This window comes from Sorex araneus, chromosome 6 (genome assembly GCF_027595985.1).
Source record: "Sorex araneus isolate mSorAra2 chromosome 6, mSorAra2.pri, whole genome shotgun sequence".
Classification (NCBI taxonomy): domain Eukaryota; kingdom Metazoa; phylum Chordata; class Mammalia; order Eulipotyphla; family Soricidae; genus Sorex; species Sorex araneus.
The window spans coordinates 26,856,511-26,884,052 of record NC_073307.1 but is presented as its reverse complement, the minus strand read 5'-3'; the positions used below and the strand labels follow the sequence as shown (position 1 = coordinate 26,884,052).

Genomic DNA, 27,542 nt, shown 5'->3' with positions numbered 1-27,542 from the left:
CTCTTTCCCAGAGACACAGCTGAGCTGCCCCTCTGAAGAGAGAAGGACCTATGTTCTCAGGAATCTGTTTCCCCTTAACATTGATCTGGCTAGGAAACACACATACTCTGTGTGGAAACTAAGAAATCATTCATCTGTTTGTTTCACTAAGCCCACCACAAGTCCAGAAATACTGAATGGTGCCCTTATTGCCAAACTCCCAGGGTTCCAGGGTTCCAAGTCTCTTCCTGAGCACAGAAACCACCAGCTTACGAAATAAGCCTCAATTCTAGCTTCTGCTTGTTGGGAAATTCAAACTTCAACAGGCCTTTTTCTATAACGAGCACAACTTCAATCGTCTCTTTATGCTGTTTGCCTATGTGTTCCCCCTACTAGATTATTTCAACTCTTACTGGTGATATATCACGAACTCAAGGCATTTTGCACAATATTCTGACATGCTACATAAAATTTCCTATGCAAACAGCAAGGAAAATATGCCCTCACACTAAGGGTCCTTAGTGAATTTCAAAAGACTAGCATAATACCTGACATCTGACTGAATGGACCCAATCCCCGTTATGTGCCCAATTCTTTTCAATTCAACAAACCTCAGTGGCTCCCTTCCCCCATCCCAATTTTGTTGTTGTTGTTGTTGTTGGCCAAACTCTGTAGTGCTCAAGATCCTAGAGATCAAGTATCTAATTCTTGAATATACCACTCAGGCCCTCCTAGGCCCCAAAATTCTCTTTGAAATGGCAGCAGATACTTATAAATTTGGTAAGACAGTTTGACAAATACTGAGGCCAGCAGAATGGGGGGGGGAATCATTTCTGGGAGGGGTTCTGTGTTATCAGGGATGCAACCCAGGGCTTTGAACATGCAAGGCATGTGCTCTACCACTCAGCTCTGCCTTGGGTAATGTGTAATGCAGCAACAGAAAACTGAAAATCCTATACACACACCCCATAAGAGCTGAAAGACAAGTCTAAACCAATGCTGTTATCCCACCACTTATACTTACGCTTTACTTAAACTCTTACCAAGACAACAGAAGGAAGAGGTTTCAATATTTTATTCAAGTTTTATTTTTAAGTGATGTTAATTACAGCATTTGAAGGGAGGATCTAATTCCACACAAAATGGAAGACTCTAAAATGTACCCATTAAAATGCTAAAAAAAAAAAAAAAAAACCCAAAAAAAAACTGAGTGTCGAAGATACAACCCAAGAGTCCAATTGAGATCCCGGGGGTCGCCCCGTGTGATTGGTCACAGAGCTCTTCCCAGCCGACAGCTGGAGCTCTCTGAAGCTGTTTCATAGTCTGGCGCGAGGGTGAAAAAAACCACAACGTGAGAAGAAAATAAGTCCTGAATTATTGGCTTCATCACATCCACCTTCTCCACCCCAAAATGGCACAGAAGAAACAGTTACCACACCCTGCAACTACTTTTGGTGTAAAGGAGGTGATGGGCTGGGGTGGACGCGGGTCACGAAGATCTGCCTAAAAATGTCCCTTTCAGATGAATCTGTACACATCATCGAACTTCAGATTGAGCCACTCCATGATTAGGCCAGGGAACCAAGGTTTAATTCTCAGGAAATCACAATTTCATTCATTTAGTCAACAAGCATTTACAGTGTCTATGTATGATCAGCTCCCACTTGCAGCCATTTCTAGATTAAAAAAAAAAAAAGGAACCTGACATCTCTAGAGGGGCTGTCAAGTTCCTCCTCCCTGCCCCCAAGTCTACAGCTGAAAGGACCTTTTTTTTTTGGAATTGGATTTTTCTGTACCTCTGAAAGGGTAACACCTTAAAGCTGAATCATCTTGAACCTGGAGGTCTAGCATGATATTTAGCAATACTTGCATCCCAGACAGACAACATTTAAAAGGTACACTAAATTCTGAAGGTAGCTATGCTGCAAAATAGTTTAAAATTAAATGATTGTACAGTATTCATTTATGCTTGAAATTCCAGTCCTAGACCAAGCTTGTGGCCACCTGCGTTGACATTCTTGCCGTCCAGCAGAGCTGACAGTGTCAGTTTGATACCTATGGGGAGGGGGTTGGGAGGAGAGGATGCAGACCGGGAAGAACAGAGGGAGGGGTGTGGGAGAAAGAAAAGAGAAGAAAGGTTAGCTTGATGAGGACTGCCGCTGAGGCACACAGCAAAATACACAGCAGGGGCCAAGCCACAGGGCCCTTCAATCCCTGTGACTTGTTACTGTTTGATACTACACTTGATCTTAGCCAAAAGGCCGAGAAGCAATACTTGCTACCATTTGAGCTGGGGTGAGCAAGTACCGTCATTACTCTACAGTCAGTGCAGGTGCACTGTGTGCGATACCCCCTGCCCTGCCCTCTCTCCATGGGTGCTACTGCAAGTCTCTCTCCGGGACCCCCCCCCCCACACACACACACACACTGCACAGATCATCCACACATAAACACTCTCTGTCTCTCTCTCTCTGTTACTGACCCTAGCTAGAGGAGCTTGCTGTAACACCATGTAATCTTAGATTTTGAGGTTTCAAAGGTCCAACTTGACAAAAATAACTCCGGGGAAATATTATCTCCTATTGCTCTAACACACCCTGGTCTGGCCGCACTAACTCTGCAGGGCAAACCTGCAAGCCAGTGTTCCAATCTCAAAGTTCTTTTATAGTAAGATGATTTGCAAGCCAGTTTTGAGAACCTGCCAGAAATAAGCAGCAGATCTTATGTGCTGGTAATAACAATAGACAAATGGAAACCAGCCTTGAGAATCCTCTGAGCAGACAAAACCAGTTTTGTTATACAAGCAAATCTTAATTTAGCTTATTTTGCAAGACTAACTTGACCTGGGTCTTTTCTTGCTTATGACTTTGGAAATCATGAGCACAACTTAATCCATTTCCCAAAATTGATATGAGGTCACCTCTGACCAACTGCCTATCCTATAAGGAAATTCCTAGGCTCTAACCGATCTCTGTGCAGAGAGCACAACAGGGTCTCCCTGTTATCTAAGCTGCTTTAAAGCAACACTCCCCTGGGGCTCAGGAATGTGGCTCAGATATAAAGCATTTGCCTTGCGTGTGTGAGGCCTAAGGTCTGATCCCTGGTTCCACAAGAAGAATAAAAATTTTTTTAATATTCGCCATACACCCAAAGTCGCATTCCATGTTTGGTGTAAATGTTTCCCATTCATGGCCTGTCTTCTTGGTGGGCGCAAATAAACTTCTACAGTGTGGACTCACTCCTTTTGCTTTTGTTGTTTCTAACTTCTGACAATTCACAAGAGAAAAAGGGATATATGGAATTTAACAAAAGTGTCTCTGCAGCAATCTTGCCCTTTCCCTGCTTCTCTGAGTCTCATCGCATGCTTTAGAATGCCTCTGCACTCCCTGATTAACATTTCACTAGAAACCTTTACAGATGCCCATCTACAATGTGTCTTGCAGGCACCTGAGAACAATAAACATAAAGCAGCAAGCCAGATTCTCAGTGTGTTTAAGACAAGAGCATTACACAAAGAACACATACCTGGCTTTAGGGTCTGAGTGTATCCTAATCCTATCAGGCTGGAATTGTTCACTTTAGCCTAGAGAAGAAAAGAACAAGACAGAGGGAACATGTTAAGTTCTTCACACCTCCATTTTCCAAACAGTGAAATAATCAATCAACTTTAAACTTCAAAACCAAATTCTTGGGGCTGGAAAGATAGTACAGCTGGTAAGGCGCTTGCCTTGCACATGACTGACCTAGGTTCAATCCCCAGCACCCCACCAAATGGTCCCTGGGACCTGCCAGGAGTGACCTCCAAACGCAGAGCTGGGTGTGGCCTAAAATAAGAAAGAATCAAATTCTCTTTCTTCATGACAGCCTCCTTTAAGGGATCCACTCAGGGCTGCAGAGATGGACTGCGGTGAAGGTGCTTGTCTTGCACATGAATGACCTGGGCTCAGTCCCTGGCTCCGCATACGTTGCTCCGCCAGGAGGGATCCCGGAGCACAGAGCCAGGAGTAAGTACCACCCTGAGTGTGGCTGAAAAGACAAATTTTTTAAAAAGGGGAGGTGAGGGGACTCACTCAATTCAATACGAAATATGTCCACTTTAGCTGCCAGGCCTTAGAAGGGAAATTCAGAGCCAGCTTTTTCAAATGTTTTCCCACCAAAATGTTTCAGTCAAAACCAAGTTATTACTGGAGCCAGAGAGCTAGTTAGGTGCTTGCCTTACGAGAACTCAAAACCCCATGATTGCCCCCAAAACACACACAAAAAAGCCCTATAAACATCAACACTATTGTAACCGTGTTACCTTAATTACAATTTTAAAACAAGAGAAAACATTAGGGTTCAGGGCTGGAGCGATAGCACAGCGGGTAGGGCATTTGCCTTGCACGCGGCCAACCCGGGTTCGATTCCCAGCATCCCATATGGTCCCCTGAGCACCACCCGGAGTAATTCCTGAGTGCAGAGCCAGGAGTAACCCCTGTGCATTGCCAGGTGTTACCCAAAAAGAAAAAAAAGAAAAAAAAAACATTAGGGTTCAAGCTAAGCCCCCTTCCATCTGCAGCCATGGAATGGGGACTGGTGGAAGGAGGCGAAGGAACAGTGTAGCCTTGACCTGGTCCAGGCCCAGCACTTCACCCTCTGCAGATTCCTGGGCAAGTGCCTCGGCTGCCCAACACCTTCAGTTCATTCCAGGAATGGAATCAGCAGACACCCACCGAGAAGCAGGCATCGGGGTCGATCTGATACTTGGCTGCTATGCCGAAGCGAGTGTTGCTGTTGCCTGCGGTCCAAGCGAGGTTAACGGCCGTCTCCAACTTCTTGTTCACCTTCTGGTAAATGGAGCCACCAAACTCTGTCCCGTCATTTCTGCAAAAAGAAAAAAACCACAGAAGAGGAAGGTGAGGGGCCGGAGCGATAGCACAGCGGGTAGGGCGTTTGCCTTGCACACGGCCGACCCGGGTTCAATCCCTGGCATCCCATATGGTCCCCCAAGCACTGCCAGGAGTAATTCCTGAGTGCAAAGCCAGGAGTAACCCCTGAGCATCGCTGGGTGTGACCCAAAAAGCAAAAAAAAAAAAAAAAAAAAAAAAAAACCACAGAAGAGGAAGGTGAGAGGTGAGTAGGGGTAGGGGCTTGCCTGTCTCATGAGATCAAGGACCTTGTAAATGGACTGAACTGATTGAAAGCAGAAATCGAATTATGGGGAGACTGTGAAGAAAGGAACAGACTCCAGGCTGGGAAGGCTCAGGAAGAACAGGGCTATAAATGTTTTTTATGGGGGGAAGGGGGTTGAGTCACACCCAGTGATGCTCAGGGTTACTCCTGTCTCTGCCCTCAGGGATTACTTCCGGGTGAAGGGGGCAACCACACAGGATGTTGGGGATCAAACCTGGGTTGTCCACATGCAAGGCAAACGCCCAACCCGCTGTACTATCTCTCCAGACCCAGAACACAGTTATTAGACCTTCACAGGGAACTGAGGCGGCCAGTTAGCTGCCCAGGTTGTATGGAACCTAAAATTCACTCCCAAAATAGTCTTTGAACCGGAATTAGCCAACAGGACAGTGAACTTTCTGGATGTCAAGTGATTTCTTTCTGCTGCTGCTCATGCTACTTCCTTTACACATGCTTTTATCGTGAAAATGAAAGAGAAAATCAGCCAGAAACAGGAAGGCAGAGCCACTCGTGACCCTCAGAAGGCAGGTGCCCTTCACAGCACTAGTGAGGTCAGGACTGACCCAGCCTCTTGGAGGAGAGGCCACTGCAAAATAGCTCCCCCTATTGCTGGAACGACAGTACAGCAGGAAGGGTGCTTGCTTTACATGTGGTTGACCGTGGTTCAATCCCTGGCATCCCAAAGAGTCCCTGAGCAATGCCAGGAGAGTAATTCCTGAGTGCAGAGCCAAGGAGGAAGCCCTGAGCACTTCTGAGTGTAGCCCAAAATTTAAAAACAAAACAAAACAAACACCCCTTTGATTTCCAACCCTCCATCTGCTCACAGTCCCTATGGTCTGGTAGGTTTTTGCAAGGAGTTACTTGCTGTATTGCAAAATTTTCACCTTGCATAAAAAGAAGGGGGGAGGTGGCAGGAAGAGTAGCATAAAGGCCAAAGTACCTGTCTCGCAAGGGTACGGTTATGAGTTCAAACCCCAGGGGTCCCACAAGCACAGAGTGGGATCCTGGAGGCTGGCAGCTATGCTATCTGGGATCCCTGGCTCCTATAAGCGATTTGTGGCCAGCACCTCAGTAAGAGGTATAAGCCAAAGCAAGCACCCAACGGAAGCAGTGCAAGATCCATGGGCACCATGGCCCAGTGTGCAGGAACACCCCATCCCCTGCAGTGAGACCACAGCCAGGTATGTGCAAGCCCCTGGGGACGGCAACAATAATAAAAGGAAGTGGGGGCAGGGGGTGGGAGTAACGTATTTGTTTTTCTTTTTTTGGGGGGGGTCACACCCAGCGATGCACAGGGGTTATTCCTGGCTCTGCACTCAGGAATCACTCCTGGCGGTGCTCGGGGGACCATATGGGATGCTGGGAATCGAACCCGGGTCGGCAGTGTGCAAAGCAAATGCCCTACCCACTATGCTATCACTCCAGCCCCAAATAACATTTTTTTAAAAGGAGAGATGAGGGCCGAAGAGATAGACAGTACAACAGGCAAGGTTGTTTGTCTTTGCACGTGGCCGACCCAGGATCGATCTCAAGAGCCCCATTTGGTCCCTTGAGCACCACTAGGTAATTCCTGAGTGCAGAGTCAGGAGCTGCCCCGAGCATTGCTAGGTATGGCCCAAAAAAATAAAAATAAAGTAAAGAGGACAAATGAGGGGCTGGGCTGTATTCAGTGGCTGAGTGTATGCTCTGTTTAGGCCTTGCGTCTACTCCCAGCACCAAGGTGTTGGGGGAGGGGGGATGCAAGGAATGAAATGCAGTCATGCAAACGCCTGTCTTTCTCCTAGACACACCAGACTGATTCCGGCCTCTTTCCCCTCACTTGTACATTTGACATAAAGTAGTAGCAAGCCCTGCTTCAGCACGTGGGGCACTGCCAGCAGAAATGCAGAGCCTGTGAGCTTTCGAACCCAGTTTAAAAGTTTCATTTGTTTGGTTTTGGACCACACCTGGAGATGCCTTGGTCTGACTCCGGGCTCTGTGCTCAGGGGTCTTTCTTAAGCACGGCTTGGGGAACCATATGGGTGTCAGGGGTGCGAACTCAGGCAAGCATCTTACCAGCTGTACAATGGCTCTAATCCCTTGATCACAATTGCAAATCCAAAGACAGCTATGTTTGTGGTATCTTTGCAATGACTTTCTCGTATTTTACTTTTGGTCAATTCACATCATTTCTTTTGGTCTCATCTTGTATAATTCAATACAAGCAGAGTGCCCATCACCTACGCACCCGTCACACCGAGGGTATAGAATGGGCCTAGGCCAACCCCCCGCACCCCCACCAGGGGACCACTGGACCTTCCACCTCTATAATTTTCCTGTGAGGGTTTTTTTTTTCTTTTATTGAATCACTGTGAGATACACAGTTACAAAGTTGTTCAGGATTGGGTTTCAATCATACAATGTTCTGACACCCTCCCCTTCACCAGTGCAAATTCCCTACCAATGTCTCCAGTTTTCCTCCCTCCCTCCTGTGACCTTTTAGTTTTAGAATACTCAGCACTTTTTAATAATTATAAATGTCCCTTGAAATAAGTATTATGAAATATTACCAGTCTAAACACTGAAACCATTTAAGAAGTCGCCTCTTTAGTGACCTCTAGTGGAAGGAAAGAGACTTGGTAAAATGTTTCCAGGTTTTGGGACAAGTCTAAAGGGATTGTCACGGAGGAAATTTTAGTCACCCAAAACCAAAATCACTGCTCAACTTTCATTTTCCAGTGGAATGACAAAGGCGCCTGCTAATGTAGCCTGTAATTATCTCCTTCCCTCACTCTGCTGCCCAATGTTTAAAAAGTGGTTTAAAGTTCCATCCTGCAGAGAGAACAATCTGTGTGTGACTCTAACTACTCTGCAGAGACAAAGCAACCTTCCCATTTCTTTTGTTCGCTTTGTTTTAGGGTCACACCCCATGGTGCTCAGGGGCACAACTTTCAACGTGTTGCTGGGGGGGGGGGGGTGGCTTCTAGAGACAGATGGTCAGGGACCATGCGGTGCCAGAGACCGAACCGGAGACTCCTGCATGCAAAGCATCTCCTCAGCCCTTTGAGCTGTCTCCCTGGACTCCTCTCTCCACACCTTGTTTCATTTCATTTGTCTTTATTTTGGGGTTAATCTTGGCAGTGCTCAGGAATTACTCCTGGATCTGTGCTCAGGGGGCCATATGGGGGGTGGGTGCTCAGGGAATGAACCCAGGTCAATCATGTGCAAGGGAAGCGCATTAACTACTATACTATCTCTCTGGCCCCCTCATTTCTTAATTAAAATCAGAAATGAGAGGGCTGGAGCAATAGCACAGCGGGTAGGGCGTTTGCCTTGAATGTGGCCAACCCGGGTTCAATTCCCAGCATCCCATATGGTCCCCTGAGCACCGCCAGGGGTAATTGCTGAGTGCAGAGTCAGGAGTAACCCCTTTGAATCACCAGGTGTGACCCAAAAAGCAAAAAAAAAAAAAAAAGGAAGCCAAAGGGATAATTATAGTGGGGAGGACACTTGCCTTGCATGCAACTGACCAGAATTCAAATTCGATCCCCAGCATCCCATATGGTCCCTGAGCATGCCAGAAGTGATTTCCTGAGTGCAGAACTAGGAGTTACTCCTGAGCACTGCCAGGAATGGCCAAAACCAATAAAACCAAAGGGCTCCAATGTCCCAGAAACTGCCACTGCCCAACAGCACACCCTGTGGAAGCTCCCCGGTCACGGTGGGTGTGCCAGTGACAATATTGACTGTTCCTAGAGAGAAAGCACCTACATCTCTTCAGGACACAGGACAAGACTAGCAGCCACTGGGCCCTCTGATTCCCAACACACTCACTCACAAGGATTAAAAACTGAGCCTAGGGAGAAAAAAAAATCATGATACCCCCCCATCCCCGCCCCCTGCCCCAGACACACCCATATTCACACACACTTACACGTTCGTGTGAAGCTGGAACTCGTCAGTCTTGTAGCCGACCGCAAAGTTGCTCTGGGTCACGCGTGACTTGGCAGTCTCAAAGTTCATCTGGTAGCCGGCCAGCCAGCCCTCGTAGGCCAGCACCAGGGCGCCCCGGATGGAAGGCCCAGCGATGTCGAAATCCACGTCGCAGCCCAGGTTGATGTGCTCCCGCTTGTAGCCTGTCTTGATTTTAGCATTTTTCTTCCTGAGGGAAAAGAGATTACAATTAAAATCAGAAGCGAATTGTGTTGGTGCATAGCCAAGAAACGCGAGTGAGAGCTGGAGCAAGAGTGCAGTGAAGAGGGCGCTTGCCTGGCACGGAGCGAAGAGGCAGTCAGTCTGGGCACTCCTGGGTGTGGCCCAAAACCCAAGAAGTGGGGAGGGAGGGGGAAGCAATCTTTTACAAAATGGGGGGGAGGGGCCAGAGAGCTAGTATATCAAGGTGCTTGTCTTACAAGGGCTGGCCCAGGTTCAATCCCCGGTACCCTATATGGAACCCCAGAACCACCAGGAGTGATCCCTGAGCACAGAGCCATGAGTCAGCCCTAAGCACTACTGAATGTGGCCAATAAATAAATAAATAAATAAATAAATAAATAAATAAATAAATAAAATTTTTTAAGCCCCATTGTAAATAGGCTTTCTTATTTAAGGTCAGAGGCCAAAAGACAGGCCCAGAGCTCTCATCAGCAACTGCTGGGCCATCCATCGAGGGCAAAATGTAACCTCCCTTCCTCGGGGAATCCAGTTGGCAGCAACGGCACAGTGATGAAATAAGGACATCACCGTGGGAAAGGCTTAGGAAGCAAGCACGGTGCACTCTGCTCTCACTTGCCGCTCCCCGAGCTGCACGGAGGAGCCTCCGCACGCGGGTTAGGGAGAGAAAGGGCCACCACGCAATGAGGATGAGGAAAGTCAGCAGTGTGGGACCTGCTGCATCACCCTGGCTGCAGCCGGGCTGGCTCCCACAGGACGGCGGCAGCCTCAGCAGCAGCTCTGCAGGAGGGGAGCAGCTTCTCACTTAGCCTATGAACACATCCCAGACCCCATCCGCAGGAACACAACAGCGAGACGGCTTTTCCTTCATGGAGTTTGCGCAGTCAGTGAATGAACCATTCAAACAATCCTGTGTAGCTGGGACAGACCAGAGACCTGACAGTGCAGCATCCATGGGATCCCCAGCCGTATCTCAGAGAACCGATGTGGAGCCTGGGTTCCTGAGTTCCTGGGGGCCCAGGAGGCTGTGAGTTGGACAAGAGCCAGTCAAATATGAAGAAGCCAGAATGATTTGCAAGGCTGACTGGAGGTGCTCCTCTGGCCTGTGTGTAATTGGACCCTGACTGCCTCAAAAGGCCATTGAGGCAAATTCTGAGGATTTGATGGAAATTGGAAAGGCCAGAGAGTGAAATCAGCTGCAAACATGCCTCCATCATGTCTTTCACTGGAAATCCACCGTGTGGAACAAGATTACAGCTATCAAAGAAAGCTCAAGACTTTGTTCCTGATGTCGTCCCCCTACCCAGTGGACATTTTCCACAAGTAAGCTGCATTCTGCCATGTCCAGCCCACCTCACTCACACTTCAATTCCAGTTGCCTCCCCAGGGCCGAGAAGCGGGGCTCCCAACACCATTCCCTGCCAGTGGGACCCAGAGCTGCTCAAAGACCTGCTTACAGGACCTGAGAGGTGGCATAAGGGGTAAGGTGCAGCCTTGCATGCAGCTGACCCCAGTTTGGTCCCGGGCACCGCATTTGGACCCCCATGCACTGCCAGGAGTGACGCCTGAGAACACAGGCAGAGTCGCCCCTGGGGACCACCGGTTGTGAACCTTCAAAAGAGCTGATTACAGGGCGTGATGTGAACTGAACGTGGTGAGGCATACTTCACTGCCTTCATGGTCTACTGGGGCTACTCAGCAGAAGAGGGTCTGGGTGACAATGTGAGCATTGCTAAGACTGAGCCTGAGCCTGGGAAGGGACAGAGTAATAGTACAGTGGGGAGGGCGCTTGCCTTGCACAGGGCTGAGCCCGGTTTGATCCTCGGCATCCCATATGTCCCCTGGGCACTGCTAAGGAGTAATTCCTGAGTGCAGAGCCAGGAGTAACCCCTGAACATCGAGGGGGTCAGACCCAAAAACAAACAAACAAACAAATACTGGGCCAAGGGCAGCAGTACACAGCGGGGAGGGCTGTTGCCTTGCACACAGCAGATCCCCAGCAGCCCATAGGGTCCCCCAAGCCCTGCCAAGATTGATCCCTGAGGGTAGAGCCAGGAGTAACCGCCAGGCGTGCCACCCCCCAACCCCAAACAGTGGCAGGGGAGGGGAATCGGGACTCTCCAAACTACCAGATGAAAAGCTACTGTTGACCAAGATGTGACAAGGCCCACGAGCAGCGGTGCGCAACAGCACATGGCATGCGGCAAACCTACCTACAGCCCCCGTGCAGGACCCTGGCCAGCGGCCCAGCAGTCCTGGAGAAAGGACCAAGCCTCGCTCAGGTTTCTGATCCAATGCAACATTCCCCACCTTCTGCACTTTCCCTTTTTCAACGATCAGTGGGGCTTTCCGTTGCTATTAAAATAATGGTGCAAACTTAGCGAGGAAAGGCCCCCATTTGTGTTTCACAATCTGGCTTTCTCTGAGGTCAATCCTCAGTGCAGCTGCCAGTCCCGAGACAAGCCCTGGAACATCATCCAGATGTGGTCCATGCTCGGCTCCTCCCAGCCATCAAGGATCGTTCCCTGGCTAATGCCCTCAGTCACTTTGGAAAGCTGCTTTCCTTTCCAATCTCCATCACATCCTCAAAACTTTCTCCAAAGGCCTCTCAAAATAGGTGCATTCTGGGGTCACAAGCTTGGTTTCTCAACACTTTTATCAAAAAATAAAAAAATAAAAAAATAAACACTTTTATCGTTCTTCAATAAAAGGTTTCAGGGCTCCTTGGAGAACCTTACAAGTGGGCAAGAGCAACTGGAAGATGAGCCAAGAACAGCTTCAAAAGAAGGACTCAAAGAGGGGCATGACAAAGTACGCAGGATGTTGACTTGAAGCACCCCCAAAGCCTAGATTTGGGACAATGGGTATCCAAATAAACTCAAATTGTGAACTACAACCCATGAAACAAATGCCCATGAATTCACATTAATACGAATAGAGGGAAAGGCGGAGTTTTTCTCTTCATTATACATACTAATGTACGTATAAGAATGACGGAAAAAGAAAGCTACTATTTGCCAAGTATTACACTATTGCCAGACCACCAAGGAATGCTAATATTCATGATTCAAAGTACAGGAAATAAAGTACTTGGTAGTGCCAAAGGAACACCCCCAAGATACTCACAACTGACAAAAAGAAAAGAGAAGAACCTGACAGACACTACTTAACCCAGTGACGCAAGTGACAGTCACCAGAAAGGCGGCACAGCAAGGCACACATACCTCTGGACATTGTGCATGAAGAACATAATATAGCACCTCTATGGCAAAACTATGCAGCCTGAGTTTAATACGAGGAAGAAACACATCCACGCTGAAGGGCTTGACAAATTAATTGGTAATCCAAAAAGTGCAAAGGTCGTGAAAGACAGAGCTAGACGACACCGTCCCAGACCACAGGAGACAAAGGCAACCTGGCAGTTTCCTGGACCGAGGCATGGACCAGAAATAAGGCACCAGGAGGACCACAGACTGGTTAGTACCAGCATGACATCAGCATTAATCCGCTGCCTATGATCAGGTTATAGTTATGTAACGCCTGCACATTAGGGGAAGCCAGGTCAAGGGTATAAGGGATCCACACATGCAATTTGAGCAACAGTGCTTATATATGGTAATACATTAATTTATACATTAATTTCCAAATTATGGGCTGGAGCCATGGTATAGCCATAGCTGTCTTGTATGCAGCTGACCCGGGTTCAAACCCTGGCATCCTATGTGGTTCCCTATGCACCACCAGAAGTGATTCCTGAGAGCAGAGCCAGAAGTAAGCCCTAAGCACAGCTGGGTGTGGCAAAACAACAACAACAAAAAAGAAAAACTAATTAATTAAAAGTAAATCAAGAGGCCAGAGACACAGCACAGTGGGTAGGGCGTTTGCCCTGCACATGGCAAACACAGGTTTGATCACCTCGCCCAAATGGTTCCCTGAGTACTGACAGGAGTGATCCCTGAGCAGTCAGCTGTCACCCCCCCAAAAAAAAAAACCCAAAGTAAAACATAACCAAAAGTAAATTTTAAAAAATGGAGTCAGACTGGAAGTACAGCAGGAGGGATGTTTGGTTTCCACATGGTCAACATGGATTTGATCCCTGGCACCATATGTGGTCCCCCGAGCACTGCCAAGAGTGTTTCCTCAGCACAAAGGCAGGAGTAAGCCCTGAACACCCTACTGGGTATGCCCCTGCTCCCCCTATCCCCCCACCCCCCTGTACACACACACACACACACACACACACACACACACACACACACACACTACTTTCTTTTATGTATATTCCTGCATAGCCTAGAGAACTCTGAAAGCAGGAAGTCCTTTATGAATTCCCAAGTATGCCTTATCAGGGCAGCACATTCAAGGATATGGGCATATGTCCAAGCCCTCTGCCCTAAAGAGGATCCCTAGATGGCAATCTCATCTCATCTCATCTCATCCATCCCTCCCCTCCCCTCTCCTCTCCTCTTCTCTCTTCTCTTCTCTCTCTCTCGGTTTGGGGTGCCACATCCAGTGATGCTCAGAGCTTGCTCTCCTGGCAGTGCTCAAGGGGATCACATGCAATGCTGCAGATCAAACCCAAGTCTGCCAAGCACTCTACCAGCTGTACTATCTCTCCAGCCCCCAGGATAAGTTCTCTTATCCCTGCAGGATGCCTGCGGGTCTGAAGACATGTGGCAATGGCCTTTGGACCGTCCATAAATGCAACTCACAAAAAAGCCTGAGTCCATTCGGTCAGAAGCCCCCTCAGGGGACTATGCAGTGCCGGACAGCAAACCCGGGGCTCCTGCATGTAAGTAAGCACACTCAGCCCTGTGAGCCAGCTCCCCAGCCCCAGCGGCAGGTAACTCTTCCCAGCCACCATGAAAGGAGCAGACACACTGGATGCACCCTCAAGCCTTTTTGTGTCCCTGGCTGGAGTCCCGGGGCAATGAAGTGCGGCCTCAGGAACCTCGGGTCTGCTGTGAGTGGACAGGAAGCTGCAGGAAGGTCACTCCAGGACTGAAAGATGGGGCTGGCAGCCGCCTGGCCCAGCAGTGCTTCCACACTTCACCCAACTGCCACCTCCCCAGCAGTCACACTCAGAGGAAATGGCATCCCCCACTGAGCCCGGACCCTGCCCCCCCTCCAAGAAAGCAGCGAATGGCCGCATCCTGGTGGAGCAAAGAGCCGAGACACTTACCCAGTGTTTGGAGAGAAGGATGAATCAAAGGTCAGCTTCAGGCCACGTGCGAGCTGAGCAAAAAAGAAAAATTGCCAGTAGAGTTAGTGCCAGGGGCTGGGCTGCAGCTGTGGGCTCAAGCAGGGGTCCTCTCCCATGCATGCCCCCCGGTACCTGGTCTTCTACGGTGATCTCGGTGCCTAGCGTGTTGTCCGTGTTCCATTTCTCAGTGAACGTGAGCCCATACTCGGTCCACCGGTACTTGGTTTCCAGGCTGCCTGTCACCTTGGTGGTCTCTGTGTTGGCGGAACCTGAGCTTGTAAATTCCTAGAAAGGAGATAGGAAGTCGTGGGGCCTGCAGGACGCTCTTCACAGGGCACCAAGCCACCCCCAAATTGACAGTCCACTCCTCGATGCAAGAGTCTGTGCCTAGATGTGTGTGGGGGGGAGGGGCGGCAGAGTCCCCTAGAACCCAATCAGATATGCGAGTGCAGGGGTGAAGCAGATGGCTCATTACAGGCATCCCAGGAGAAACTGCTCCTGGGAGGAGCCTTCTTCCCTCCTACCCCAAACTCCTGACAGTCCCCAGAGGCCGCCCCACTTCCGGCCCACTCACAGCACAGCGCAGAGCAAAAGCCTCCAGCAAAGACGACTCAACAGGAATTCCACCCCCGAGCTTCTCCCAACAATCACTGCAGCACAATTTAAAGGGCATCACTACTTTGCTTTGTCTTGCTTTGTTTCGTTTGCCAACAACTCTGTGGCATTATTGAACACAGGTCAAGTGTGAAATCAGAAACACAAGGATGTCTGCCCCGTGCTAGTCACAGCTGCCAAACTGGGGGCTGCGGGCTATGGTCACCCCTCACCCATCCCACAGAGGATATACAATGAAGGGGACACCCCAAAACTGCCACAAGCCAAACAGGAGCCTCTGTGAGACTCAGCCGCCCCGCACGTGGCAGTTCTTCCTGGGACCAGCGTTGCTCCTCGGGGCTCAACAACTTACCAATCCATTCTCAGATTTTGTTTTCAAATCGAGCTTTATTAAACCAAACCCTAAAAGAAAGAAGACAACTGTCAATAGACCAAGTAATGAGAACAGCGACTGCCTCAGGACAGCTGTTTCCCACGCCAGGGGGGACGCTTGAAGGACTAACGCTCCTGCTTTGCATCCTGGACCCTCGGATTCAGTCCCCGGCACCACCTATCTCTGACTCCACACTAAAAGGAGCCCCAGCACTCCCAGATACAGTCCCCAAACAAAACAGAGAGGTGGGCTGCCTCTCCCGGCCCAGCCTGCCTGGGTGTGCAGTGCGGTTGCCTGGGAACACTGCCGAATGGAACGGGCCCAGGCCCCACCTGAGCCCCACCTGCATTCCCAGGGGTCTGTGAAGGAGCCCGACAGCCCGGCACACGCCCAAGGACCGGCTAAATTTAGAACATGGGTGCCACCGCATGCGCAGAGCTGCCGGAGCGCGGCAGAGCCAGCAAGGAGGGGGCAGAGACAGCACGCGGGCGCGCTCGCCTGCACAGCAGCAGCCAGGGACCCGGGCCCAGCACCAAGGGCTCAGCCTCTGCACTGAACGTGCTGAGGGCTGGCTGAGCCAAGCCGCCATCACTGTGGAGGGTAACCCTCCCTCCCCTCCCTCCCCACACTAACCCCCTACCCAGCCCCCCAGCCCCCATGCCCAGCCCCCGAGCTGGGAGCAGGGCCCTGGGGCACCACTCACCATAGCCCTTGGTGAAGACATCTCGGGCAGGTTTGCCAAGATCGACATACGTGGGAGGCACAGCCATCTTCTGCTACAATAAAAGAAGCCCTAGAATAAATACCTTGGTAATTAGGGAAACTGCTTTTCTTTCAATAAAAGTGATTAGATGTAATTAACAACCCATAAAATCACTAGCACTGAGCTCCTGGTTCTTCCCCTGCCAGGTGAGGAGGTTTCCTTTTCCTGACACCCCCTAAGTCTTTGTTGACAGCAGCTTGGCCTTGACCTCTTGGCCAACCAACACCAGCACACGCACAAAATCAAAAAGGAGTCAGTAAATATTTGTTGAACGAGTTAACTGTCAAAGACACATTCCCATGAGCCGGCTACTTGACTGGATTACAGGGCTCTCACCAGCACACAGTATCTCCTTTCAAAATGCCCAACGCTAGGCCGTCAGATGCACTAAACAAAAACCAGAGAGCTTCTCAGACACACTATTCTCCATATTCATGGGGCACCTCTAAATGCCAGAAGAAGGGACTCCCCACTTGGACAAAACCTTGGCGTTTCAGGGGAATGCGCTTTCACGGGATCGTGTTTCTCCAAGAGACACCTTAAGCCTAATTGGCAACTACCATTTCACAAGACTGAAAACCGGCCATCCTTCCCTAGTCCCCAAGTTTCCCAACTCTTTTTGAATGCCAATGTGATTATTATCTTCTTGTTAGTGAAGTAATAGTTTTATCGAGGAAGATTTACAAGCGAGCAGAGAGAATTCTCGAGTGAAAGGAGGAATCGCACATGTAGGTGGAGGTGTGCAGGACCAGAGTGGCATGCTCATGCCTTTATTTCTGTTTGCTACGGGCCATGAGGCCTGTCAACAGCTTGTATTCAACATTTCAGGGGGCTAGATAGACGGCACAGGGGTAAAAGCGCTTACCCAGTCTGGTTCACAGCCCCAGCACTACACAGGGTCCTCCCAGCACCACCAGGGGTCACTCCTGAGTAAAACCAGGACCGGCTCCTGAGCATAGCTGTATCTGACCCAAACCCAAAACCCATCCCCCACACCCCCTCTCGCTGCAAAAAAAAAAAAAAACCTGAATATTCAAAGTAGTTATAAAGAAACCAAATTGCCCTTGCCCAAATTCTTGGATACACAGAATTAAGAGCCTCTCGGTGTAGGGCACATGAGGCATGCCCAGGAGGCAACCAGGACCAGAAGGCACCCTCTCTACATTGTCCATCGCTACGAGCATGACCCTCCAGTAGCCAGAAGCCCAGCACCCATGAGGACAGTCACATCGACCCACACCTGTACGCACAAAACCCATCCCTGCCTGGTAGGTGCCCAAATGAGTAGTGACATGTGTGACCTTATTCATTCCTCAGTGGTTCTCGCTGAGATCCTGAGGCCTTTTTGACTCAGACGTGGAAGGAGCCCGGCTTTCCACTCCCCAAGAGAGAAGCCAGAGAGAAGCCGCTCCAGCCGGCGCCGCTTTAACACCAGGCCCCAGTTTGCCTTTCTCAGAGGTTTTACTAATCCCTTCTGGACTACTGCATCCGAGTGTGCGCGCTGCCTGGGGAGCTGTTTACGCTGCCCTATTTTTGTTGCAGTTGTCATTTCCTGCACAGGATCAGATGGGAGCTGTGGGCAGCTTAGTCCCCGTGAGAGTCAGGTCCCAGAGGCCCCGGGGAAAGTGTCCTCTAGTCATTTTTCTCAACTGAACCCCTGTGGGGGCCCAAAATATGCCAACAGGCCACGGGTGAAAACCATGTAAATGGGGTCATGGCACAAGACCTGTGGCCCAACCAATTGGACATTGGGCCACCGGAAGGAAATGGGTTGGAAGGTGGCCACGGTCATGGGGAAATGCTGCTCCAAGATGTCCCTGCTGGCTCCCTCAAGTCTGGGGACTCCCGTTCTGGTATGCCCACCCAGAGACAGAGCAGGAAACCGTTCACTGGGGGCTCCAGCCAAGGAGGGGTGAGGGGGCCGCCCTGGGATCAAAGGCTGAGCCATGGCACTCCACCCTGCCAAACGTAAGGTGGGATCACAGATCCCCAACCCCTCCCCAGCTGGCCACACACCCATCCCCCTGGGGAAAGGAAGGGACAGGACCTTCCCAGGAACCCTCCCCATCGCCAAGACCCACCTCCCAGAACTCGCAGCTCGAGCATCAAATATCTCCCCAATGCCCTCTCCGCGATCATCCCCAAACCTGAGACCACTCTAGCGAACCCTCCTCCCGCAGCAAACCGCGCCCCAAATCCACAGCACCAAGCAGATCAGAGCACGAGGCCGTGGCGCTCGGGCAGCAGGCGGGGCTCTGAGGGCCCGGCCACTGCCAGGCCTGAAGCAGCACGCCCTCTCTGCCCCAGACCACCCCCTCGATTGACTCTGCTTTTGTGCATCTCCCTCTTGCCGCCGCTCTCCTGCGGCCTGCATCTGACAGGACAGATGAAAGGTCCGGACCTCGGGCAGCTTCTCCCAGACACTAAGGTTCCTGCAACTTCACACACAGAATCCAGGGATGTGGCTCAGCCTTGGCAGAGGAGGGTAGGAAAGCCCTGGGTTCAATTCCCGGCACTGCCCCCACCCCCACCCCTGCACCACCCAAACAGAACCCCAGCATCCATGAAATGCCCATCCTGCAGTTCTTACGACCTGGTTCCCAACCTGCTTCCCGAACAACCTGTCGGTCAAAACAACCGTTTGCTCTGGTATTTTCTCAATCCAGGACTGGACTCTGGAGAATCAGGTACCCGACTTTCTCTCCACACCGCCTGCGATTCCCTCGGAGGCCGAAACCTGGCCCTGGCTGCTCCCTCCACCTGGGTCTGCTCCCAAGTGCTCACCTGTCTGGGGACAGCTACCCCCGGGTCCTGAGGAGCCTCACTGGGCACTCGGCAGGAAGAGGGGAACAAACACCCCCACCGGGGAGAGGGAAGTGTGGGTGCAGGGGCAGACCTGCCCAAAGGCACCCCTAACTGAGAAGGACTGATCCATCACTCGAAGCAGCAGAGGGGAGGCCTGGTTCCCCTCCACCGCCCCAGCCTACCTTCCCTTCCCCTGGCTGTCCTTGAGCAGATTGTGCAAGCTCCAGTCCAGCTGAGCAATGAAAACCCAGCGCAGGCTGGAGGCTGGGAGGGGAGCGAGTGGCCCAGGCCCGGGGCTGGTGACACTTACATAACCGCATGCAGCGAGGCCGGTGGGGTGGGACAGAGCTGCCTTGACTCATCAGCTGCATCCCAGTGACAGCTGCTCTGCTCACTGCGCCCCCATTCCCACCCCTCAAACACACACAGCCACCCCCAAACCACTGCCTTGAATTCTAAGCCTCCTGGGGCCCGTCAGGCACACACGTATCCAAAGCCCTGGAAAAGCAGAGGGTGCCAATACCATGGTCAAGCAGGGCGGGTGTCCCACGGGAATGTTTGCCCCATCCAAGGAGCATCGGTGGTTTCATAAGCGGGGAAACCAGAACAGAAACGTGGGCCCTGACGCACAGTGGCAAGGTTCCGGAAAAGACAGTGCAGCCAGCACCGGGAGCTCCCTCTGCAGGAGAGGCGGCTTCCCCGGGGTGGGGCCACTGGCACCCTCAAACCCATTTTAGCCTAAAGATAACTGAGCTCATGGGCACAGTCCTGAAACTTGGCACCTTGGAAGTGCGCTGACTCAATCAAAGCTGAGCGTGAACTTTTTCCAAGGGCCCAGAAAAACCACTGGACAGTGACAAGGATGTCTCACTCAAGAAGCGGTAAGGCAAGGGCAGGACAAACAGCAGGTAGGGCATTTGCCCTGCAGGAAGCCAACCTGGATTCAATCCCCAGCATCACATATGGTCCCTCAAACCCCGCCAGGAGTGACTGAAGTGCCTGGAGTAAGCCCTGAGCACCCCTGGGTGTGGCCCAAAACAAACAAACAAAAAAAAGTGGGGGGAGGGGTAAACAATGAAATGATACACTTTACTTGCAGGCGGGCAATCACACCCTCTCACATCAAACTATGTCCAGTGCTCCCTTCTGAAGGAAGCACCCAGGCAAAGCTCAGTGGACATACACTAATCCTCGAAGTCATTCCTAGGCTCAGAACCCACCTCCACAGCAGTGCCAAGGTACTCAAACATGGGTTCACAGGGTGCCGAGCATAGCAGGGCTGCTAACATAGGTTCCAGAGACATTCTTAATATCCACCAATAGCAAATTTTAGGTTGTGGGTTTTTTTTTTTTTGGTGGGGGGGTCACACCCGGCGATGCACAGGGGTTACTCCTGGCTCATGCACTCAGGGATTACTCCTGGCAGTGCTCAGGGGACCATATGGGATGCTGGGAATTGAACCCGGGATGGCCGCGTGCAAGGCGAATGCCCTACCCGCTGTGCTATTGCTCCAGCCCCGCAAATTTTAGTTTTTATTTAAGTAGCTGCCAGAGACATATTACAGGAGGGGATGCACTTGCCTTGACTGCGGTTCAAATCCCTGGTACCACATAGGCACCCTGAGCACAGCCCAGGGTCATTCCTAAACACAGAGCAAGGAACAATAGGCCCTGAGCATTTTTTTTTTTTAAGGCAAGGGCTCAGTATAGCAGGGAGGGTCTCTGACTTGCATGCAACTGACCTGAGTTCCATACCTGGCACCCCAGGTGGTCCCCTGAGCACCGCCAGGAGGAATCCCTGAGTGCAGAGCCAGGAGTAACCCCTGAGCATCGCTGGGTGTGACTCCAAAACAAAACGAAAAATTAAATTAGAAAAAGACAAAATGTCTTGGGATGCAACAGAAGTAGAGAAACTGCCTTGGACAAACTAGCCCCCAGGCTTAATCCCTGGCACTGCGTGCTTGCCACACCAAATATCACCTGGAGGGGCCCTGGCGTGAACCCTCACAGAAAATAACAACCAAATGAAGGCATTTGCAAACTAAGGAGTGCACCTGAGAGTCAAAAGGGAATTTGGTGGTTTTTCTATACATGAAGGCAGAACACAACAATGATGCGGTAAGATGAAAAAAGCAAGTCAAGGAGATGTGCGAGGCTGTGGAATGCAAGGGTAACCTTCGCAGAGACACATCACACATCCGAGGCCCTGCAAGGCTGGAGAGGCAAGTGGGGCAGAAAAGCCAACATATTGATCATGGCAGCCTCGGGTTTTGGGAACGCAAAGGAGGTTAAAACAGGGAATCCCATTTTTACTGCCCTTCACCAGTGTTTAAGGTGCTTATTCAAGAATGAAAAATTTGACCTGGAGAGCTAGTACAGGGAGCAAGATATTTGCCTTGCCCATGGCCGAGCCTAGTACAATCTCTGGCACCAAATATGGTGCCCCCTTCATTGCCAGGAGTGATCCCTGAGTACAGAGCAAGGAGCAAGCCCTGAGCACTGCTGGGTGTGACCCAAATGCCCCCACTTCAAAAAGGGAAGAAATTCTGAAACCCCATCTGCATGTCTGCAACGTGTCTCCCTATAACAGAAGGTTAAGACAGAGGCCTCCTGCGCTGAGTCGAAGACTCAAACCACACAGGTGACAGGGCCTGTGGGAAGCACATTCACACCGGATGACCCCCATCCACACCCTGTGCCCAACCAAAAGGAGGAGGCAGCCGGCCCTGCTGTGCTAAGTGTGCAAAAGGTCACCTGGAGGCACCTGTTCAAAAGCCTTTCCCCTCCAAGGAGGGGACATGCAGGTTGCCGTGCAGAGTCATCCACTGAAGAGGGGAGAGCACAGACCCTGGGGAAGGCAGGCGGGAGCGGGGGCTGGTGGCCCTCTCCCGCACACGCACTCGCGGTTTCATTCTGCTCCTCTGAGACATGGGTAACGACAGCGCCTTCCTGCCCACGTTGCTGCAAGGATTCGGCAAGTCACACAGGATGGTGGGCACGGGAGCACACGTCCATGGAGGAGGGAGTCTGTCTTCCACCAGGCCCCCTGCACCCACATTCCTCCTGCAGATCAACTCAGGCTGTTGTCCAGGCACTCAGGGTTGGGGTCAGCCAAGTGGCATGGGCACGAGGAAGGTGGGGGTGAGACTCAGGTTGGGGTACTGAGGCTCCTCTGAATTGGGCAGCATTCTCGACCCACCCACGGCCCCGCTCCCGCCAAGAGGCCCCTCCCACACTCCAGATCTCCCCCAGTTCCAGCTGCTCCCCATCACACACAGGCCCAGGGGAGTGTGGACCCACCCTCCGTACACTCATGACTCCTCTGCACCAGCTTTGATGGCCCTAGGGGAACTTGCAGACCCACCAAGAAACCCCTCCCCCCCTCTTACAGTTCCCACGGTGCCCCCCTTAGCGAGGGAGACTTGTGGGACAGTTTCCCTACTGCCTTCTAGAAGGCCTGTCAGGGCAGAGCTGGGGCGGCCTAGAGGAGAACATCAGGCCAGCCAGGAATCAGAGCGAAGGCAGCTCCACTGCGCCAAACAGCAGCCCCTGCCAGCACCAGTCTGCCTCTGCCAGCCAGGGTGCGGGGCCGGAACTCTGGGAGCTCTGCACCCCGCACTCCTCAGCAGGAGGCAGCCAGACAGCCTGCAGAATTGCATACGTGCATGCACACGCGCGCACACACACACACACACACTCACTCTTTCACTCTCCGAATCCCTACTCCTGGGTCAACACACACACACACACACACACACTCTGTACCTCTATCCCCAGGGCAGAAAACAACACAAACACATACACACACACACACACACACCCCACATATACATGCTCTGCAATCCGTAAGGTGGGGGGGGGCAGCAAACACACACACACATAGTCTATACCCTCCTGGGTCGGCATACACACATATACACATACACATCGTACTCCTCCTTGGTCAACATAAACACACATACACACACACTGTACTCCTCCTGGTTCAGCATAAACATGCATACATGCGCGCACACACACACACACACACACACACACACACTGTACTCCTCCTAGGTCAGCAAACACACACGCAGAGCTTTCCACGTGTTACTTCTATTTTAAGCTCCCTGTGAGCTGGGTCACCGCCAGCACACCTTCTTTGAGGCTCAAGAGTGTCGCTGCTGGGGCTGGAGCGATAGCACAGCGGGTAGGGTGTTTGCCTTGCACGCGGCTGACCTGGGTTCGGTTCCCAGCATTCCATATGGTCCCCTGAGCACTGCCAGGGGTAATTTCTGAGTGCACAGCCAAGAGTAACCCCTGAGCATCACCAGATGTGACCCAAAAAGAAAAAAAAAATTAAAAAAAAAGAGTGTCGCTGCTGTGGGGGCACCATCTATGAAGTAGAGAAGGCCCAGGCTGGAGCACAGCAGGTCAGGAGCCGGAGCAACAGGACAGTAAGTGTGGCATTTGCTTTGCATGCGGCCAACCTAGACTCAACCCTCAGCACCCCGTATGGTTCCCTGAGCACCATCAGGAGTAATTTCTGAGTGCAGAGTCAGGAGTTACCCCTGAGCATTGCCAGATGTGGTCCAAAAACAAAAAAAGAAGGCAGCCGGTCCAGACCTGGGTCCCAGGTGCACCCCAAGGCTCCTGCCCCACCTCAGGCACCTCAAGTTCCCCAGAGCCTGGCCGGCCGCCAGATACACCCCACGGGTAAAAACTACACAGGCAGGTGGACTCGCCGGCCAAGTGGATCCTACTCCGCTGCTTTCTGGGTGTGACCTTGGGCAAGTCCCCACCTGTCAGCACCTCGACTCCCTGCAGCTCTGGGCTGAGCATGGAATGAGACTGTAGCACAGAGCCTTTAGCACAGGGATAGGGTCCCCACGAGGGGGCCACAAGCACTGCAAGATCTACAGGACAGCTGCATGGAATCTAACTCCTTCTATAATGCTGGCTGCTGTGCAGGGGGCCAAAAGGTCACCCTGGATCTCAGGGTCCAGAGTCCTCCCCGACCACAATGAGGTACTCGCAGGCAGAGCACGCCCAGCCAGGGCCTGAAAGAATGTGTCCCACCATGTCCCCAGAAAGCCAACCCTTCCCAAAGATATCCCGGCACCACCGTCCACCCAACAGACGTGTGTGACTCCCCAGACCGCCATGCCCAAGAGCCAGCCTGCAGCCAGCCATGCACAAATGCCCTCGCCCTGGCGGGAAAGAACAACTCGTCGCTCTACTTCCCACAGGAAGCCGCACCCAGGAACTCCTTGCAGTGGTCAGTCCTTGGAGCAGCAAATGCAAGTGGGAGAGGAGAGCAGGGTGGCCAGGCCCTGTCCCATGTCTCGGCTCAGCTCCACTGTGTGCTCAAACCTCCTGGCCTGGGGAACTTTCCAGAAGCGGCAGACCTCTCACTCAGGGCTGGGACGGTGGGCTCAGGGTCTCAACACACAGATGAAGCCCGACAGGAGCAGGCCCTCAATAGCAAATGACTGCACACACAACCACACGCACGTGCACACAGGGACTCAGTGGTGGGGCGTACGCTCGCAGGTACAAGGGTACCCCAGTACTCTGGCAGACCCCAGTCCAGAGTGACCCCGGTCCTCTGCACACTGTCAGGTGTGGCTCCCACACTAACAGCATTAAATTAAAAGCTGTTGTTTTGGAACCATACCCTATGTTGCTCAGGGGGGCCAGGGGGTACAGGGTAGGGAACCCGGGCCTCACACATGCAGAGCACGCAGTCAGCCCATCAACCCATTTCTCGAGCCCTGATTTTTCTTTTCCTGGATGTTTCAGAGATGAAGCTCAAGATGTCACATACATGAGGCCTGTGCTTGCATGTGCTTTACAACGGAGCCACATCTCCAGTGGCTCAAATCACACTTGTAGGAGAAAAACTGATGCACAAGACAGTGAGCTGAACTACAAATGAGACACTCTGGGCCCTGTCAGAGCTGGGCAGCAGCAGTAAAATCTGTTCTCCAGGGACAGGCTTACAGCGCCCCCTGCATTCCCACCCCAAGGTAAGCAGTAAAATGAGCAATGCACTCGGGTCCTGTGAAGTTGTGAAGAGGCCAGTAGTGACCCCGGGCACCCATGGTGGGGGGGGGGGGGGAACACACACTAGTCCCTGACTCTCCAAGCATCCTGAGAGTGGGGTGACCACCCCACAAAGGCCTGTGAATCCCTCCCACCCAACATGGCACACTTGGAAAGTTCCATCAAGGCCAGGGTGGAGTTCAGAACCCCGGAAGAGGGTGACCGCTAGCAGTAGAGGTGTCCAATGGGATCAGAGGCCCAATTCCTCCGTGAAAGGCTCCCCCTGAGCTGCCCCATGTCAGTATCTACAAACAGTCCCTGCAGAGAAGCAGGAAGGAAAGGAAGCGGGTGCCCTCCGCAGCCCTCCCAGCCCACCCACCTTGGAGCACTCTCTCATTCAGGACTCATCCAGAAGAGACCAAGGACCCACCCACCAGTGCCCAGGGAAGAGGCCCTTGGAAGGGAGGACAATCCTCGCAAATGGGCCCTCAATTCCAGAAACACCAGTTCTACAAGTTCCCCACGGGGCTCACAAAGTCACAGTAGGGCTGGAAGGAGGCAAAACGCAATGTGCTTAAAGCAATTGCTTCAAACTCGGCAACAATTTTGCCACTCTCTCAATATCTGTGGGTCTGCGAGGCACGCCTGTTTTCCGGAAGTGGGTGTGCTGTGTGGGCCCCTCAAAACAGATATCCAGGATAGAAGGACAATGGCCAGAGCCCGCAGCCACCCCACTCTGCCTACTCACTAATCCCACAAATACTTCATGAGCACTGAGGACAAGCCACACGCCGGAACGGTAAAACTATCCCTCTGGCAACAGGGTGCGCGACTCGTCCATAAAAAGCAAGAGTGTACTCACCCCCGCAGACCCTTCTCAAATGCCTGCTGGGGGCCAGGTGGCAGCCAAGACAACCCCGCAAGGGCTTAGGCCTGACCCTGTAGGAATTCAGTCCAGGGCTGGGGTGGAGAGAATGGACACGGGGCTGGGCAGTCCGCCCAGGCCGGGCCAACAGCATACAGGGGGAAATGAAGGTATCCTGACCCATCTAGAAGGGAGAGAGCCTAAAGTCAGAGCCTCACGCAGAACAGACCGTCCAGGCCAGTGCCGAGGTTCAAACTTGCTGCTCCAGCCTGACCTTGTCCTTCTAATAACTTAAAACGCCTTTCCCACGGGCTCCCCCACGGTCTCCTGAAAAATCCGGAAAGTTGCCCAAAGCCGGACACACAGATGCTCACTCGTGCTTCAACGACAAAGAGGGACAACTACTCCCATCCTACAGATGAAAAAACCGAGGCTTGGGATCATGGCAGCTGGGTGACCTTGGCCAAGTCCCTAAGGCCTCGGGAGCCCCAACTCCCAAGACAGAGCTCCTGCATTTGGTGAATGAATGAGCGAATGAACCAGGGATCCCTCCTGGGGCCCTGAAGGCCACACCACTCCCCGCTAGGCCTCCTTTTTGTACCCCTTAACCTCCGCTGCCCAGGCCGGGGCGTGAGGCCCTGCGGCCTAAGTCGTCTCCGGGGCTCCCGTTCCGCCCGGAAGGCGCTGGCACGCGCGCACAGTGCAGGGCGAGTACCGGCGCGGCCGGCCCGGGCTAGCAAAGCTCGGGGTGCAGGGCCCCGGCGGGGACAAGCGTCCCTCCCCGGGGCTACAGCGCGGCCCGCGCGGGTCAAGGGGCTCGGCGAGGCGGACAGGGGTGGCGGCCGGGTCCCTGCCTGCCGCACGCACGATGGATCCAGGGCCAGAGGGCGCCGCCGGGGAAGGTCACCTAGACCTGTGGCCGGCCTGGCCTCCATGCGGCGGCCGCTGCCCTTCACTCCGCGCGTCTCCACGGGTCCCGGGCCCCAGCCGCGGGCACCTCCGGATGTCCGGCCTCCCGCTCCCGGCCCGGGCCGCTCGGCGCCGGCCCGCGCGGCCTGCTCTGCCCGCGGCGGACGAGCGAGGCCTGCTGCTCCCGCTCTCCCCGCCGGGGCCGGGCAGGGCCCCAGGCCCTGGGCCGCTCCACCCCCACACCTCCTCCTCCCCCTCAACTCCCCCGGGGACCCGGCCGGCGATCTGGGGCGCACGCCGCCACGCCCGGGCCCCTGCCCGCTGCGCCTACCTCGGAGGTGGTGGCGCGGGCTCCGCGGCGGCTACGGCGGGGGCTGCAGCGGGAGGAACGGAGCGAGTGGCGGAGCCAGGGGCGGGGCGGCGCGGACGGCGGCGGCGCGGACCCGCCCCGACCCGGCGCGCCCGGCCGCCGAGCTCCGCCCCCAGGCCCTGCCCGGCCCGCGGCCCGGCCCGCGCCCCAGCCCTGGCGCATGCGGCGCCCCGGCCCGCTCGCCGCGCACTTACCTTCCTGCGTCCCGCAGAGCCCTCCGCGGACGCGTGTGCCAGGGGCGAGTGCGGGCACGTGGGGTCCCCGCGTGCGCCCGAGCGCAGGGCGGCGTTCTCCAGACGTGGACGGCTGATG

At 52.9% G+C, this 27,542-nt stretch overlaps 1 protein-coding gene and 1 pseudogene across 2 annotated transcripts; both read right to left on the bottom strand.

Moving 5' to 3' along the window:
* Positions 1–1,039: 1,039 nt before the first annotated feature.
* VDAC1 (voltage dependent anion channel 1) lies at positions 1,040–27,542 on the bottom strand. Of its 2 annotated transcripts, none has more exons than XM_055142699.1 (9): positions 27,425–27,542; positions 16,198–16,270; positions 15,474–15,523; positions 14,639–14,791; positions 14,486–14,538; positions 9,065–9,292; positions 4,692–4,842; positions 3,505–3,562; positions 1,040–2,034 (listed from the first exon to the last, which is right to left on the bottom strand). In XM_055142699.1, exons 2-9 carry the CDS (start codon positions 16,262–16,264, stop codon positions 1,943–1,945), a joined length of 852 nt encoding a protein of 283 aa, XP_054998674.1. In that variant the 5' UTR covers positions 16,265–16,270; positions 27,425–27,542; the 3' UTR covers positions 1,040–1,942. The 2 variants fall into 2 exon arrangements, with proteins under 2 accessions (XP_054998674.1, XP_004609920.1); XM_004609863.2 differs by lacking the exon at positions 27,425–27,542 and adding an exon at positions 27,192–27,332.
* LOC129406134 (U2 spliceosomal RNA) lies at positions 2,126–2,252 on the bottom strand (annotated as a pseudogene).

What these genes read in the sequence shown, in the direction of transcription:
- VDAC1 (XM_055142699.1), bottom strand. Translation starts at nt 16,264, where the DNA reads ATGGCTGTGCCTCCCACGTATGTCGATCTTGGCAAACCTGCCCGAGAT. An exon ending in AGATCACCGTAGAAGACCAG is followed by an intron (nt 14,539 to 14,638) that starts GTACCGGGGGGC and finishes TTTTTTGCTCAG; the next exon opens with CTCGCACGTGGCCTGAAGCT. An exon ending in ACCCCGATGCCTGCTTCTCG is followed by an intron (nt 3,563 to 4,691) that starts GTGGGTGTCTGC and finishes TTTCTTCTCTAG; the next exon opens with GCTAAAGTGAACAATTCCAG.